Below are 14,539 nucleotides of genomic sequence, written 5' to 3' on the forward strand. Positions count from 1 at the left end.
GATCTGGCTGGGGCTGTGTAAGTGTTTTCATCACACATTACCTTAATAAATGGGTAGGATGTTGCGAAAATGGTGGTGTAGATGACAATCTTGGATGACCAGCAGTCTTCCGATTTAATGGTCAATAATTTTTTTTGGTTTAAATCCAGTTGTTTTCTAGCATTAGTAGAGAAATGTACGTCTATAACCAATGGTAGACTCTACCATGCAGAAATCACTACAAATCACTATGTTTCTCAGAAGAACATAAAGAACATCCACAGGAGATGGGTTAACTAAATATACTAAACACGATAGCTCCCCTAACACCGACTATAAATCAGGAAAGAAAAATCTTTACAAAATATCGTCACCTGATGAGTCTCCTAAAAGTTGCCCCTTCACATTACTTTCCAATTAATTACCCGTCATCTCTACAATGTACAATCATCTTATTCTTACTTCGATTCACCCTGTTCATCTTTAATGTATACCTAATCTCTGCACTCAAACCATATGAAACGAGCAAACGAATATTTGATTAAATAAACACCACAACATTTATTATTGCAGTTTCAATTTTGTTGCACTTGAAATTCTGATCCCATTTATAGATAAGCATCTCGTACAGGTAATTTACTTTATATTTGTTCGAACGGCATCAATATCAATCGTAAATTGTGAATGAATTTAATATTCCATCAATTGTGTGTGAGTGTGTGCATAAGTGTGTATGAATAAATGCGAATACGTATATGACTTGACTGTAATCGCAACAAACAAACGAATTCATTTTCATAAATGCAGGTAGAGCGCATAAAAGCTCACCTCGCTTTTCAAAATGGTTAAACAACGCATAATCAACAATTAATCATAAAAGAAACACACTATTAAGAACCAATGTATGTTTTAAAATACAAATAATTGTCGCTATGAATGCTATAGTTTCTCTGTATCATTTTCATAAAACAATTTAGCAACGAGATTCGCGGTCGATTCGTTAGATTTCGCATAGAATGAAAATTGTTTAGCCAAAAAAAAAAGAAGAAGAAAATAAACCTACAAACATTGGTAAAGCGATAGTGAGATCGCAGTTTGAAAAGGTGTTTTTTGGTATAAAGTTAAAAAAAAGTTTTTTGCCATGAATTTCAACCGAAGGAAGTCAACTCCGTTTAACGTTTCATTTCGGTAAGTAAAAGGCGATGCAAAGCAAAATTGAATTAAGTGAAGGAAGAATATTAAGTGGCTGATGTATAAGATAGATATAAATGTTGTGATTTCTTCCATGAGTGTCAGCTGAAAGTCAATTTTTATAGACATGTTATGCTAAGTGAACAACTAATTGAAAAAAATAATTATTAATTTAGCGTACACTATGATGACATAATTGTTGTGCACTATTCGTTTTCAATGAGTTCGGCATTATTTTTCTTTGTGCATTTTGCTTGAGAATCGATTAGATCTCGAATACTTTGTTGCAACGTTGAAATTGTTTGGTCGAAGAAAAAAATCGTTCCAAAGTGAATAGAAAATTTGACATTTGAGCTAGGCGCATGGTTCAACGTTACCTGTCACAAGGAGTCAATAAAAATACTAATCTAATCACAGATTGTGTTTGAATTTAACGTTTCTGTGCTATAAAATCGTTTATTTGGATTAAAATTAGAATTATAAAAATTATGTGCTGTCTTTATCGCTCAATTTATATGAAGAAAAATCTTGAATAAATTTGAAGACGTGCGATAAATCGAAAGAATTTTTTGGTTTTCAATGACCAAATTAAGATAATTGTTTTACTAAATATTGACAGTTTATTACCTCCATAATAAACATATAAAGCATGGGGTTTTCCTTATCGAAATGCCAATTTTAAAATTTTTGCATCGACATTGTTATAACCACATTTTCTGTCTTTGTCGTTCTTTCGGTTATCTGTATAAGAAAAGATTCTTTTGAACATTTTTATCGAAAAGCACCTGTAGAAAGAGCTAAATATATGTAACACAATTTGATTTTCTCTATTTCAACTTATACGATCCTCTGTAATCTTATTATGTATATAACTGAGATAGCACAAAAATTACACCTTACGCAGATATGCCAAGAGGTGTTTAGTGGTCGGGTCGGTTATCAAATATACGAGCAGTCAGTGATACGCTGAAATGTGGTCTAAATTTGGGCGCTGAAATAATACATTTTCGATTGTAATAAAACAAAGATGCTCTTCTTAAGACGAATCTACACATGGCTGAATTGTTGCCTACATTTCCGGGCAAAATTATTATTATTTTGATGATAATTTTGGAGTCGCATCCTTTTTGGAAAAAGTACGACTATCGTTTGGTGTTAAAATGTGTTAGCTTTCACTAAAAATTTAAATGTTAATGGTGATGTAACCTACCTCCGAGAAAACTCAAAATTTGTGTAAATTTTCGTGAAATATTGAGTTTTCTCAGACTGAGGTTACATCACCACAAACATTTAAATTTTAACTGAAACCTAACACACTTTAACACCAAACGATGGTCGTACTTTTTCCAAAAAAAATAATAATAATTTTGCCCGGAAATGTAGGCTACAATTTAGCCATGTGTAGATTCGTCTTAAGAGGCATCCGTGCTTAGCTAAAATTGTAGCCTACATTTGCGTGTTTCGTATTTCTTTTTTGTTAATATCTTTTCATCAGAATCTCTTTTGAAAAATGTACGACAGCAATAACGAGTACAAATGTGTTAGTTTTCAAAAAAAAAAAGATTTGGTTGTAGCAGTTTGACCAGCTTTGAGAAAACTGAGCAGTTTATGAAAATTTCGTTAAACTGCTTACTGCTCACGTTTCTCAGAGCTGGTCAAACGACAACAACTAATTTTTATTAAAAGCTAACATATTCGTGGTCGTTATTGCAGTTATCTTCGTTTTCTTCGTTATCTTCATAATCGAAAATGTATTATTTCAGCGCCCAAATTTAGGCTACATTTCAGCGTATCACTGACTGCAGATCGTTTGTTGCAGTCTTAACGCTCTAAAAAAATATCAGAGCAGCAAACGAATCTATTTTTGGCTCAAGGCACATTTGTGGTCGTTCAAATTAATTTGTTTACCAGCAAAAATAATCAAAATAGCATTCAAAAAACGCCCAAATGTAAGCTTTTCAGCAGATTAACTACTTCTCTTAAGACCACAAACAGTTACCATTGTTGCTCAAAGCCAAGACTACTTGACTTACAACTCACTTCACTTTTTATGGTTCACTTTTTCCAGAAAGAACGCGGATACGAAGTTATCATAAAAAATATATTATTTTTTCGAACAAATTTGTAAACATGTAAACATGTAGAAACGTCTACAATAGTATTTTCAGTGAGAGGACCAGTAGGTAAGCCAGGTGAAACTGTAATTAAATCAAATTCAACTCAATTGCCTAATCTTTTGAAAAACACTTAAAGTCGTAAGTGTGACGTAAGTCTCCATGTCAACTTCTAAAACAACGGATATTGTATACTGTAAGACAGCATTGTTTTAGATTTCCTTTGTTCGCATCAAATTTGTTCTGCAGTTGAAGCACATCTCTCCCAATCATGTCTTTTTTTATATTGTATTATTGTTATAGTAATTCAGATACCCATAATGTATTCAAAAAATCATCTCACGTAAGCAATATCATTTATACCAAGGATGTGTATCATCATACGATGACAAAATTTCAACCGGTTTTTGAGAGCGAACTTTTGAACCATGTGCACAATTTTCATTAATAATAAAACTTTGATCAAACCGTGTTGTCGAGTTTATTTGCGCGCGTATAAGTTGTTTGCTGGTATAGAATGTTATACAAACTGTTCAAATACTCGCTATGAAAGAAAGTCTATCAAATCAGATTTTCCCAAAATCGATCAAATTCATAAGAAATTACTTTAATATAGGAAATGTATCAGAGAACTGTTGTTTCGTTTTATCTTAGTACAACGATTGATGTCGAGAAAGAGCACGGCTTACGCAGCCTCATTTTGATTAAAGTGACGTCAAGAGTATCAAGGTATTTTAATACAGAGAGTGGCCAGAGTTTTTTTTAGAAATAGGAGAAAAAGTTGAAAATTTAATTTCGAAGGTATTCTCGAGCACTTTTTTCCTTTTATACATAGCTGACATGACTATCACTCACCTATCAATGAAAATCAAGTTGTGTCGACTACACTTCTAAAATTAACGAAATACGGAAGATTTAATCTTTTGAGATAATCACAATCGAATACTATCGATGAACGAAAAAAAAGAAAATAAAAACCTTTCGCCTGACGGAGGGATCGGAGCAAATATAAGGATATACACGCAGCATTTAGTTATGTGCTGCCCTCTTGAATCATCATCATCATCAAAATCAACAACATCATGAATCGTATCTCATTATCAATCCTATCTCATCATAGCACATATCACATCATAGCACATATCCCATCGTAGCACATATCGCATCGTAGCCCATATCCCATCATAGATCATATCCCATCATAGATCATATCTCATCATAGATTATATCTCATCATAGATCGTATATCATCATCATCGATTATATCCCATCATCAATCATATCTCATCATCATATACGCTAATAGAAAAAAAGGATAGTTACTATGTTAATGACTGCACGCACGCAAATGACAGTAAAGTTTCAGGAAAGAAAGTGTTGTGAATGATTGAGTGTAAGGTGGAATAATATTTGGCGAGACTTTGAGTTATGTTTTGTTTTTTTTTTTTTAATTTTGAATTTTAAAGATTTTAAAGGAACCGGAAATGATAAATTTATTGGAAGACCGAGAAAAAATAATCTGTCGATTTCCCATTCACAAAAATAGGTAGGAATTAGGTAGGAAAGGTTGAAACGAAATTTTTGAAGTCTTGAAGGTAATGCAGTAAATATTTTGTGGTGCCCTGAAATATGTAGATAGAATTTTTTGTAAAGTGTGATAACTTCAGTCTAGTTGATTTGCGCCATTAGTAAGTTTGCGAAGGAAGAGTTGGTTTGGTGGTTGTGTATAGTGAAAAGGAAAAATGTATTCATATACGGCAAATTGTAATGGCTATTCCGGAAACGGTTGTTTCGGAGGATCGTTTCAACAATTACATGAATGGGGAGGAAGAACGAACCAGCAAACATGCCGATCGTCGGAACAATTACCCAATCCACATCAGGAGCCACATCATCCCTATCAACGATCGTGCTCATCCAGGCCCGTAGCTAGAAACCATTTCTCAGACATCCCAGAGGGGGCTCAACGATGTTAAAAAACTTTTAGTATGGGGAAAATTAAAAAAAAACGATTTTTTGGAAATTCCCCCACTAGCCCCCCCGTAGCTACGGGCCTGTGCTCATCAGCTCAGGAATCGTACCGCCCACATCAGCAATGGTGTCGTTCAGCTCAAAAACCGTTCCGCTCAGATCAGCAATCATGCGAACCAGCTCATTGACCATATCGACAATCTGAGCAACCATATTCAGGACGCCATTCACGCGAACAATGAGGACGTCTACGTCGAATGAAAAATTATAAGACAAAGGTACCAGAGTGGAAATTGAACGACTACAAAGAAATTATTTGTCGAATCGACAATCTTTTGGGAAATAAGCCTGAACGGAAGGATTCCGATCGGAATGACGTCGAAATGGTTGACGTGGTTGTTCAATCGAGTGAAAATGGGAAGAAAGGTGGAAATGGCGATGCAAAGAAAGGCGGAAATGGTGATGCAAAGAAAGGTGGAAATAACGGGAACGATAAATGACGTGATGGCGTCGGAAACAATGGGAAAGGTAAATCGGTAAAAGAACGTTTGGGTTAGCGAATTGTGTGTGGAACGAAGAAAATCTGGAAATGTAAGTTTCGTTGGGATTTGTTTTTTGGTTTTGAATTTATTTTTTGAAGAATTTATTGAGAAATGAAAAATGAAATTTTGTGAAGAGTATAATTTGTAATGAATTTTTTTTTTTGTAAATTTTTTTTTTGTCTATAAATTTTGAATTTTCTTTTTGAGAAATTTGTTGAGAAATGAAAAAGGAAATTCCGTGATTTGTTTTGAAAATTTTTTCAGTTTATAAATTTTGAAGTAAAATGGTTTTTTTGGAAATAAAGAAGAGAATTTTGTGAAAATAATTTGTGTTTTAATGATGGAAAAACCGAAAGAAGTTTGACGAAAAAGTATGTGAGTCGTCACAGTTCGCCGACCATCAAAAATTGAGTGGATCTTGAACTTGAAACTTGAACTTGATCCCCGAATCAGTCTAACGCTGCTAATTAGTCACAATTCACCGTCACATACAAACTTATTGTATAAATCTAGTTGCTTTGAAATTTGAGTCGCAACGTCAGATTTTTTTGCTGTCAAATTTTCATTCAGAATCTGGCTTTTTATCAAAACGAACTCTAAAAGAAACGTTTTCCTCATAATTTCGGGTTTTTAAACAAAATGAAACGCAACAAAAGGTAAAATTCAATCAGTACATAAACTTGCGTTTATTCAACATAATTTCGACAAATTTATCACATCCTTCAGAAAATTACAACTTCACGACGCTCTGGAATATACGAACGATCGCTCACTTCGTTCTCGAGATAAGCCAGCCCGAATATTTATTGAACCACCGGACGATAGTAAAATAAACTGTGAGGAAACTGATGATGGTTTGTCGCAAGCGACATTGGATGTAAATTGCGAAGTGGTTTTACGTAATGGTAAACGGGCCAGCAAGCATATGCTATCGACAAGACGGACCCGTCATTGTGTGGATTTATCAGCAAAAATACTTTTACATCAACGTGTAACCGACGATAATGTCATAAGTGACTCCAATGCTTCATCAAAAGGCGATCGTTTACAAGAAAAAAAGACCAAAAAAACTGGCACAACTAAATTTGCAAAATGTTGTAAACAAAAGATTTCGCCAACAAGCAGTATGATTCACCAAAAATACCAAACCAAAAGCTCGTAAACGAAAAATTTTGCCGGAAACGAAAACCAATGATGACCAGCAGGAATGTGACTTCAACTTGAATGTAATTAGCGACGACGAGCCTGTAATGAAACGAAAAAAATCGAACAAAGAAGTGACTGCTGATTATATTTGGATCGATGATATGTCTAAGCCAATGGAGACAATTTTTCCTGAGCCAAATTACAAGTATTGTAGTGGACATAGTGCATACGAACAGTTTGAGAAGTTCTTTGACAATGAACTGTTGCAACTGATCACAAAAGAGGCTTCAAACTATGCAGCTCATCTGGGGAAACCGGATCCACAGATCACTGTGGCTGAATTGAAAGTGTACATCGCAATATTGTTGATCAGCGGCTACGTACAATCGCGATTGGAGTCGTATTAGTCCAAAGATCCGGATTTACGGAATGAATTAATTTATTCGTCTATGAGGAAAAACCGGTTTAAGCAAATCAGTCAATTTTTACATTTTGAGGATATAAACAAACACTGACAAAATATGGAAGCTTCGACCTCTGACCGATTATTTAAAAAAGAAGTTTCTCAAGCATTTTCATGCAGAACAAAACCTATCTTACGACGAAAGTATGATAGAGTATTACGGTCGCCACGGCATGAAACAGTGTCTCAAAGAAAAGCCAGTCCCGTTTGGATATAAAGAGTAACTTTGAAATATACCAAGGCAAAAATCCAAGATCGAAGACAATCTACGAAGAAGAGTATGGAAAGTGCATCGCTCCTCTATTCAACATGATTGACGACTTCGAAGACCATGTCCGTGCACAGCCCTTTTCTTTCTATTTCGACAACTTATTTACCGGAATTCCTGCACTTCTTCAACTCAAGTCACTTGGCTACAATGCAACTGGCACAATTCGAGAAAACAGATTGCCGAACAGTTGTCCAATAAAACAAAAGAAAAAGGAGACGAAAAAGCTGGGATGAGGTTTTATGACTGGAAAAAGTGTCAACGGCTTGGACATACATGTGACGAAATGGGTCGACAACTCTGTGGTCAGTGTCGCATCAACTGTTTATGGAATGAAACCAATAACGAAGGCTCTTCGATATTCATCTGAGAAGCAGGCGAAAATTGAAAATTGAAAGTTGAAGTTCCACGGCCGTTTGTGGTTGCCAAATATAATCAATTTATGGGTGGCGTTGACCGAATGGATCAAAACATCTCACTCTATCGAATTGGAATCCATGGTAAGAAATGGTGGAGTTCGATATTGACGTTGCAATCGAGAATGCTTGGCATCTCCACCGAGTGGCTCATCCAGAAATGCCACAACTTGATTTTCGACGGGAAATAACTTTATATTACTGCCGTCACTATGGGGTACCACCGAAGTCCACCGGAAATCGGCTAAACAAACATTCAGAGAAAGATACCAAGTCTGCTCGTTTCGACAACCTAAGCCACTGGCCCCGCTGCATACCAAATCGTAGATGATGTGCTGAAAAAACATGCAACGCCTCTCCTAAAACAATTTGCGCAAAATGTGACGTTGGCCTTTGCATAAAATGCTTTGAATGCTATCACAATGTTGAAAAGTTTTTGCAATAAACGTAACATGACTGTACGAGGGTTGAATTTTTTCTTATTCGAAAGAGTTGACAATCCAGACACGAGGCATGGAATTTAACCTATCACTAACCACCCTCCGTAGTTACACTTACCTGAAATCTATAAATGGTGCTCTCGTGACACATAATCCATTCTCGCTGCTGTCACATCCAGTTCTAGTGCTTTCCACACTAGTAGAAAAATTATTTTCATCCGAGAAAAAAAAAGTAATTCTTCTTGAGGATGATATAAACAATAAATGAGTTTATCAAAACAAAATTTGACAATTATAAAAAGGCGGTTTTCATTGCCCACATCGGCACTGTGACTCAGTGCTGCAAGATAATCGCTCAGAATAAATTTTATGACGAAATTGTTTGGGCTGATTCGGGTTACCTATATGGAATTAAGGCGAGGGCGTGAAACCATATCGGTATCGTTACCATAGTCATCGTAGCAAAAGAATACGTGTGATACTTGTCTCCGTAGTAAGAGATGAGCTTATTCAAAAAATCTACACTTATACGATTACTCTCGAAAACGAAACTTTTTGTAATAACCATAGCTATGATGCCCAAGCATCGAATGCCATCCTCGTCAGCTCTGGACAAGCTTAGACACAATCTGAAATCCTAGTAAGTTTTAGTCAAACTGAAAAAAATTCCATTCCGTTGAATGCAATACCAATTCTGGAACACTTTGTTCGGGAAGCAGAAAGTCGTTACCTCATCAAATCACACAAATCGTCTCATAAATTTTAAAAAACCAATCGATATTTATCAGCCCGTAATCCGATTGTAAGAAATCAGTCAAAGTCTATAAATCATATACTGTCGAGATAAGCAAATATTTACTGGCCGTCGTATAATCTGCGAACATAAATAATGACCCGCTAGTATTCACGTACATTGTGGCGCAATCGTAGAATTAAAAAAAAACACACACATTTGATTCCGACCAAATTAATTTGAGAGGCTAGTCAAACTAATAAGAAAATGCCAAAAATTGTTATCGATAAAAGAAAATTTGTATTGCAATAATTACCATTGTTACCATTATTATCGTTTGGATGTATCTCGTATTTTAAGCAATCGTGCAATTGTGCTAATCACTGTCACTGTCACGTGCTGATTATGTAGATTAATTTAGCGAACATTTAGCCGTGCTTTTTTCATTCAGTTTTGATTTATTCACACTCAAATCAATTAATTTCTTTTTATCAAATAGATTGAATATCTTAAATGATGCTATGATTTATTCATTTATTTAAGTTACAGTCTTCTGCATTTGTGACATTTTTCTGATGCTGAATTCTTTCAATATGCATATGTTAAAAGTTACAATGACTGGAAGCAGACGTTATAATCTAATCAGTATACTGAATGTTCGGCTTTTTTTATTCAGTCGATTTTATGTACTTATCAATTTAGCGTTTCTACTAAGACTGAAAAAATCGATTACAAAAAATCTTGTACTTCATTAGTTTTCACATTCAACTTGCTATATACCTATCCATAATAGATGAATAACAGTCCGTAAGCCGTAAGCCTCCATGATGAGGTGAACTTAACCCTACTGATACGAATCAAAGTAGTCAATTCTTTTATCAGCAAGCCATTTGAAGCACACATAGTTGAAATTACATATGAATAGAAATTCTTTGTTGCTCCATTCATTGGAGCCACTACACTTAGAGTTATTTCAATTTTAACTCAACAATAATGTCGTTTTCAACCGGAACGATTTTTTCAATTAAAGACAAAGACTCTAATTCAAAAACGTATTATGCACAATATGACCGGAAGACACTTAAAGCTTAAATGCAGTCAATACATCGGCCTGACATTTATTTCCGTAATTGGTTTTGATTTACGGAAAACCACCCTAAAAACTGTCTAAAAGGCGCTGCAAAACACTCATGCTTGCATAATACACACTGGACCTTTTGACACTATATATGCGGCTTGCATACATGAATTCATTTTTAAAGTACATTAACCAACGTATTATGAATCAGTATCAGTCAGATACGATTATAATTTAACTAAAACAAAAAACCTACCCTATAATTTGCTAATACGCGGAACACATTAATTTGTGCAACAGAACATTGTATTTAAACTCAAAATTTTCATTAAGCCTGTAACAAGTAAAATGTTTTTCAATTCCATTGAGGAGAAACATCAAAGGAAATATAAATTGTAACTGGGTGTATATGGTGCGTTATACGTACAAATATGTATATGCTCCAATTCAATGCACTGCCACATGTGACATCATTTTATTTTGTGTAACATCAAAATCGAGGGTTGTTTCAGAAAATTATTTGACCAAGTGAATATTGTAGTGGAGGACATACGCAATAAAGTTGTTAGAGAATAACAACACAGCAACAAACTTTGAACTGGGTGAGGTGTTGAAGCGAAATCATTTACAAAAAAATGGTATACAACACAGCAGTGAGAAGAGAAGTATCTTTGACCGTGTCAGTTTTATCATTGGAAAGCCGAATTCGGTCACAAAATGTACAAATTGTCTCTTACACTCATTGTGATGCTCTACAATAGCGGTAGAAGCATGTAGCGTGTACTGTGTACCGTTTGACACAATTGGTAATCTACAATCTTGCTATTTTCAGATCAAAGAACTATTGTGTGTACCACACTTAGTAAGTCACGTTTCTTTGCATTGTCCACGGCATATTTAAAACTTATTCACAAAAGTTATTTTTTATCATTGTGCTTCAGAACATTCAACATCGAAATTTATTACTTTTACCAGTTCGACTTTCTTACATTCAGATTGTCATTTCCATTCGTCAAATAAGTATCCGGAAATGACGCCTTTTGTTTTAGAAAGTATTGAGCCCATAACCTGAGAGATTTAAAGTTGAAAGCAAAGTTAACGTAAAACTGAGTCCTTGTACAAAGATTTTTTTTTTGGCATTTATTCCTTAGTTGTGGCACGGACTACAAATTCTCGACTACTCACAAAAAAATGCCATTCCAAGTACGTTATGTTTGTAATTAGACTCGTTGTCCTGGCACGTACCAGTCAAAAGGGGGTGCAATAGCACCGTTCGCAATAAAACTTGTAACTTATGTTTAACTTGCACACAAATTCACCCTTCCATATACATTATGACACCAACACGAATAATTTCGCTCAAGTGGTCACCGTGTTATATTATCGGCCGAGACGTTGAACCGAACACATGTAAGTTTTATGATAAAAGTGCCTACAACCCCGAAACCATAGGTAGTAACAGCTAGCTCTTTTTCTCATTGTACAAATTGAAAAGATTTTCTCATTTAAATATTAAAACTAAATCCATTACTTAGAAAGATATATGCAGCAAAATCTGATAAATAAAAGCAATTTAAAAATCTCATTAATTACACTTGAAGACTGCCTCTTCTGGTTCTGCTGCTGGTGTGTACTGTTTTTCGTATACGATTTCTCTTCTTTTTTTTAGATATTCTGACATAACTTAACGGTTGTACTTTTTAATCACTTTTATTACTATTTTCTTTAGACTGAAAAGATTTATTCTCTCTCACGAAATAAAAATGGAAGCAAACTTTGGGATTTTCTTTTTTAAATATATATCTACCAGTTGAATTTCGTATACAAGTAACGTAGCTACAGGTCTATATAAAAATACATATGAAACACCTATAATCAGCCAGTCATAATGTTGATAAATTGGAACACGACAGCATTTGCATTAAACTAGATTATACCGGAATAGTGATGCTTTTAGCTGTGAGCTCGATGATACTTCCTTGATTAGGAAGAGGTTACATCATTTGTCACAGTATAATGTTAATCATCCATAGAGACGACGACGACGACGCCTGTTCCTAGTTTTTGTTGGTTTGCTACACAGAAGAGTTTGAGACAGTGCTGAACTATTAAATAAATTTTATATTTGATATTCAGTGGGTTCGATTTTAACAAGTTGACAATTCACAGCCTTATTTTTGGCTTGTCAAGAGTGATCATTCTTCGTCATTCTTTTTCTAGTGCATCTAAAAGTGCATTTAGTACATATGGCGTTGATTAAGTTTAGATGGCCCTTGTTTTTGGTCTGTTTTGGGCTATTCGATATGTATAATGACGGTGATGTTTTATTTTGGACGCGTTCTTGTACTGTATTTAGGTTTTAATCTGTGTCGTTAACAGTAGGATCAATTTTTGTTCGTTGTACATGAGCAACGAAACTGTTTTACTCCATGATTGTTTGTGATGCATGTTAGCTTCTTTGTGCATTGAAAACTAATGGGGAACTTTTTTTCCGAGGACTTGTGTCACTTTATGTGATTAAAGAATGGTCTCGAGGGATTCTTTTGAAAAACGGCCTACCGAAATCAGACGCATTTTCCAGTGGACTTTTTTATATGTACCTAGAAAGGTATTCGACCCTAGAAGCCAAAACCACTTTCAAAAAAATTCTTCGAAGTTTTTGTGGCTGGTGATCAAAAACCGAAAACTTGCACTTTTCTTACAAAAATTTATCCAGGTACACGAGCCGTACAGGGTCGTGTGTGGTGTCATTAGAAAGGTAATAACATGTACTATCCCATTCCGAGCTTAAGTTATGACTTACGTTATGAGTTTAACAGATGAAATGCTTTATGAAGCTACTTCATAGATTCTCAGAGCCTATTTGTGTCCCGAACCCGAAGTGCTGTTGCCTTATTTACTAAAATAAACATTGAAGATCAACAAAATCTTCTATATTCTCACATTTTTACTGTGTCATACGGTGAATTGCTTAGATAAGTATGGAAGCATGAAAGACGGAATAATTGACGTTGATCTGTAAGTCAATATCTCAAATTTTAATAATAGTCTGAACGAAATCTTAACAACGATTCCCCAATGATTTTATCGTATATAAAGTGACAAAGCCATAAACGAAAAAGTTTATTGCATCTCAGCTCAAAATAAAACCCAACTAAAATTTATCTCAGCGAATATTTTTTGCCAAATGTTTCTACTCCATAAAACCACAAAAATATCTTTTTTTATTGGCCTCACTTAGCCATTTTTTTTAGCAAGTTCAACTGCATGTCTTCATACGTGAGCTTGAATTAGAGTACTCAACTGAGTGTATTAATGGTGGCAGTACTAAACAGCGAAATTTTATCTGTCGTGATTATATGTATATGACAAATGTTGTGGTTGTTTTGAATTACACAGTTTTAATTGTACTAAGCGATTGGTTTGAACACAATTTAACACACAAACGTTTTTCATCCATTAATTAGCAATCACTCATTGGATGTCTGCTGTCGTCGGTATAGCGAAACATTTCTCGCATATATATAGAGGAATTATACGGTGTGAAGTGTTAATTGGAAGTGGAATTGTTAAATAAAAAAAAAAGTTTAAATTAAAAGTACAATAATTATACAAAATATAATTGAAGACAAGGATCTATGTAATATCCTCCTGATATATTATTGCATTATCGATCTCATATTATTACACGCTACAAAATGTCGAATCAATTTAATTCCGATGATGAGAGGTAATTTAGTGTGGTGTTTTTATTATGTCACTATGGATAATTGTGGATCGTAATACGAGCCATTTTCAGTATTATAAAAGGAGAAAATTATTATGAACGATATTAATCACCGAAGCTAAAATTCATCTTCGGAAGATATTTTATGGAAATGAGTTACTCCAATTCACAATATAATGACATTGCTGCTGCAATAGGAAAATTTCGTTTTGAAATTTTAATCTTTTGATATTATAAGGGAGGATAATAGATTTTCGAAAAATGTAAACTTGAATCGAAATTCGAAAAATTTAAGGATTGGCAGGAGTAATATATTTTTGTGGGAACGGAATATTTTGCCTAGATGGAGAATCTGTTACTTCTTTTTCTTCATCATTTCTTACATACTTTTAAAATCACATCAGTCGGTTCTGATGGTAAAGAGCGGAATGGTACGGTGTGAACCTGATGGGTTTTCACCTGAACATGTTT

At 34.6% G+C, this 14,539-nt stretch overlaps 1 protein-coding gene across 2 annotated transcripts in view; it reads left to right on the forward strand.

Moving 5' to 3' along the window:
- The first annotated feature begins 948 nt into the window (after positions 1 to 948).
- The window catches only part of LOC119070001 (proton channel OtopLc-like), a 28,058-nt gene continuing 14,467 nt past the window's right edge, over positions 949 to 14,539 (forward strand). The window contains exon 1 of one of the 2 annotated variants that reach the window (XM_037174253.1): positions 949 to 1,167. In XM_037174253.1, the coding sequence (XP_037030148.1) occupies positions 1,121 to 1,167 (47 nt within the window). In that variant the 5' untranslated portion in view covers positions 949 to 1,120. Of the gene's footprint in view, positions 1,168 to 13,824; positions 14,072 to 14,539 lie in introns of those variants that run through there. The other variant, XM_037174254.1, reaches the window with a different exon arrangement.

Source organism: Bradysia coprophila (assembly GCF_014529535.1).
Source record: "Bradysia coprophila strain Holo2 chromosome X unlocalized genomic scaffold, BU_Bcop_v1 contig_44, whole genome shotgun sequence".
NCBI lineage: Eukaryota > Metazoa > Arthropoda > Insecta > Diptera > Sciaridae > Bradysia > Bradysia coprophila.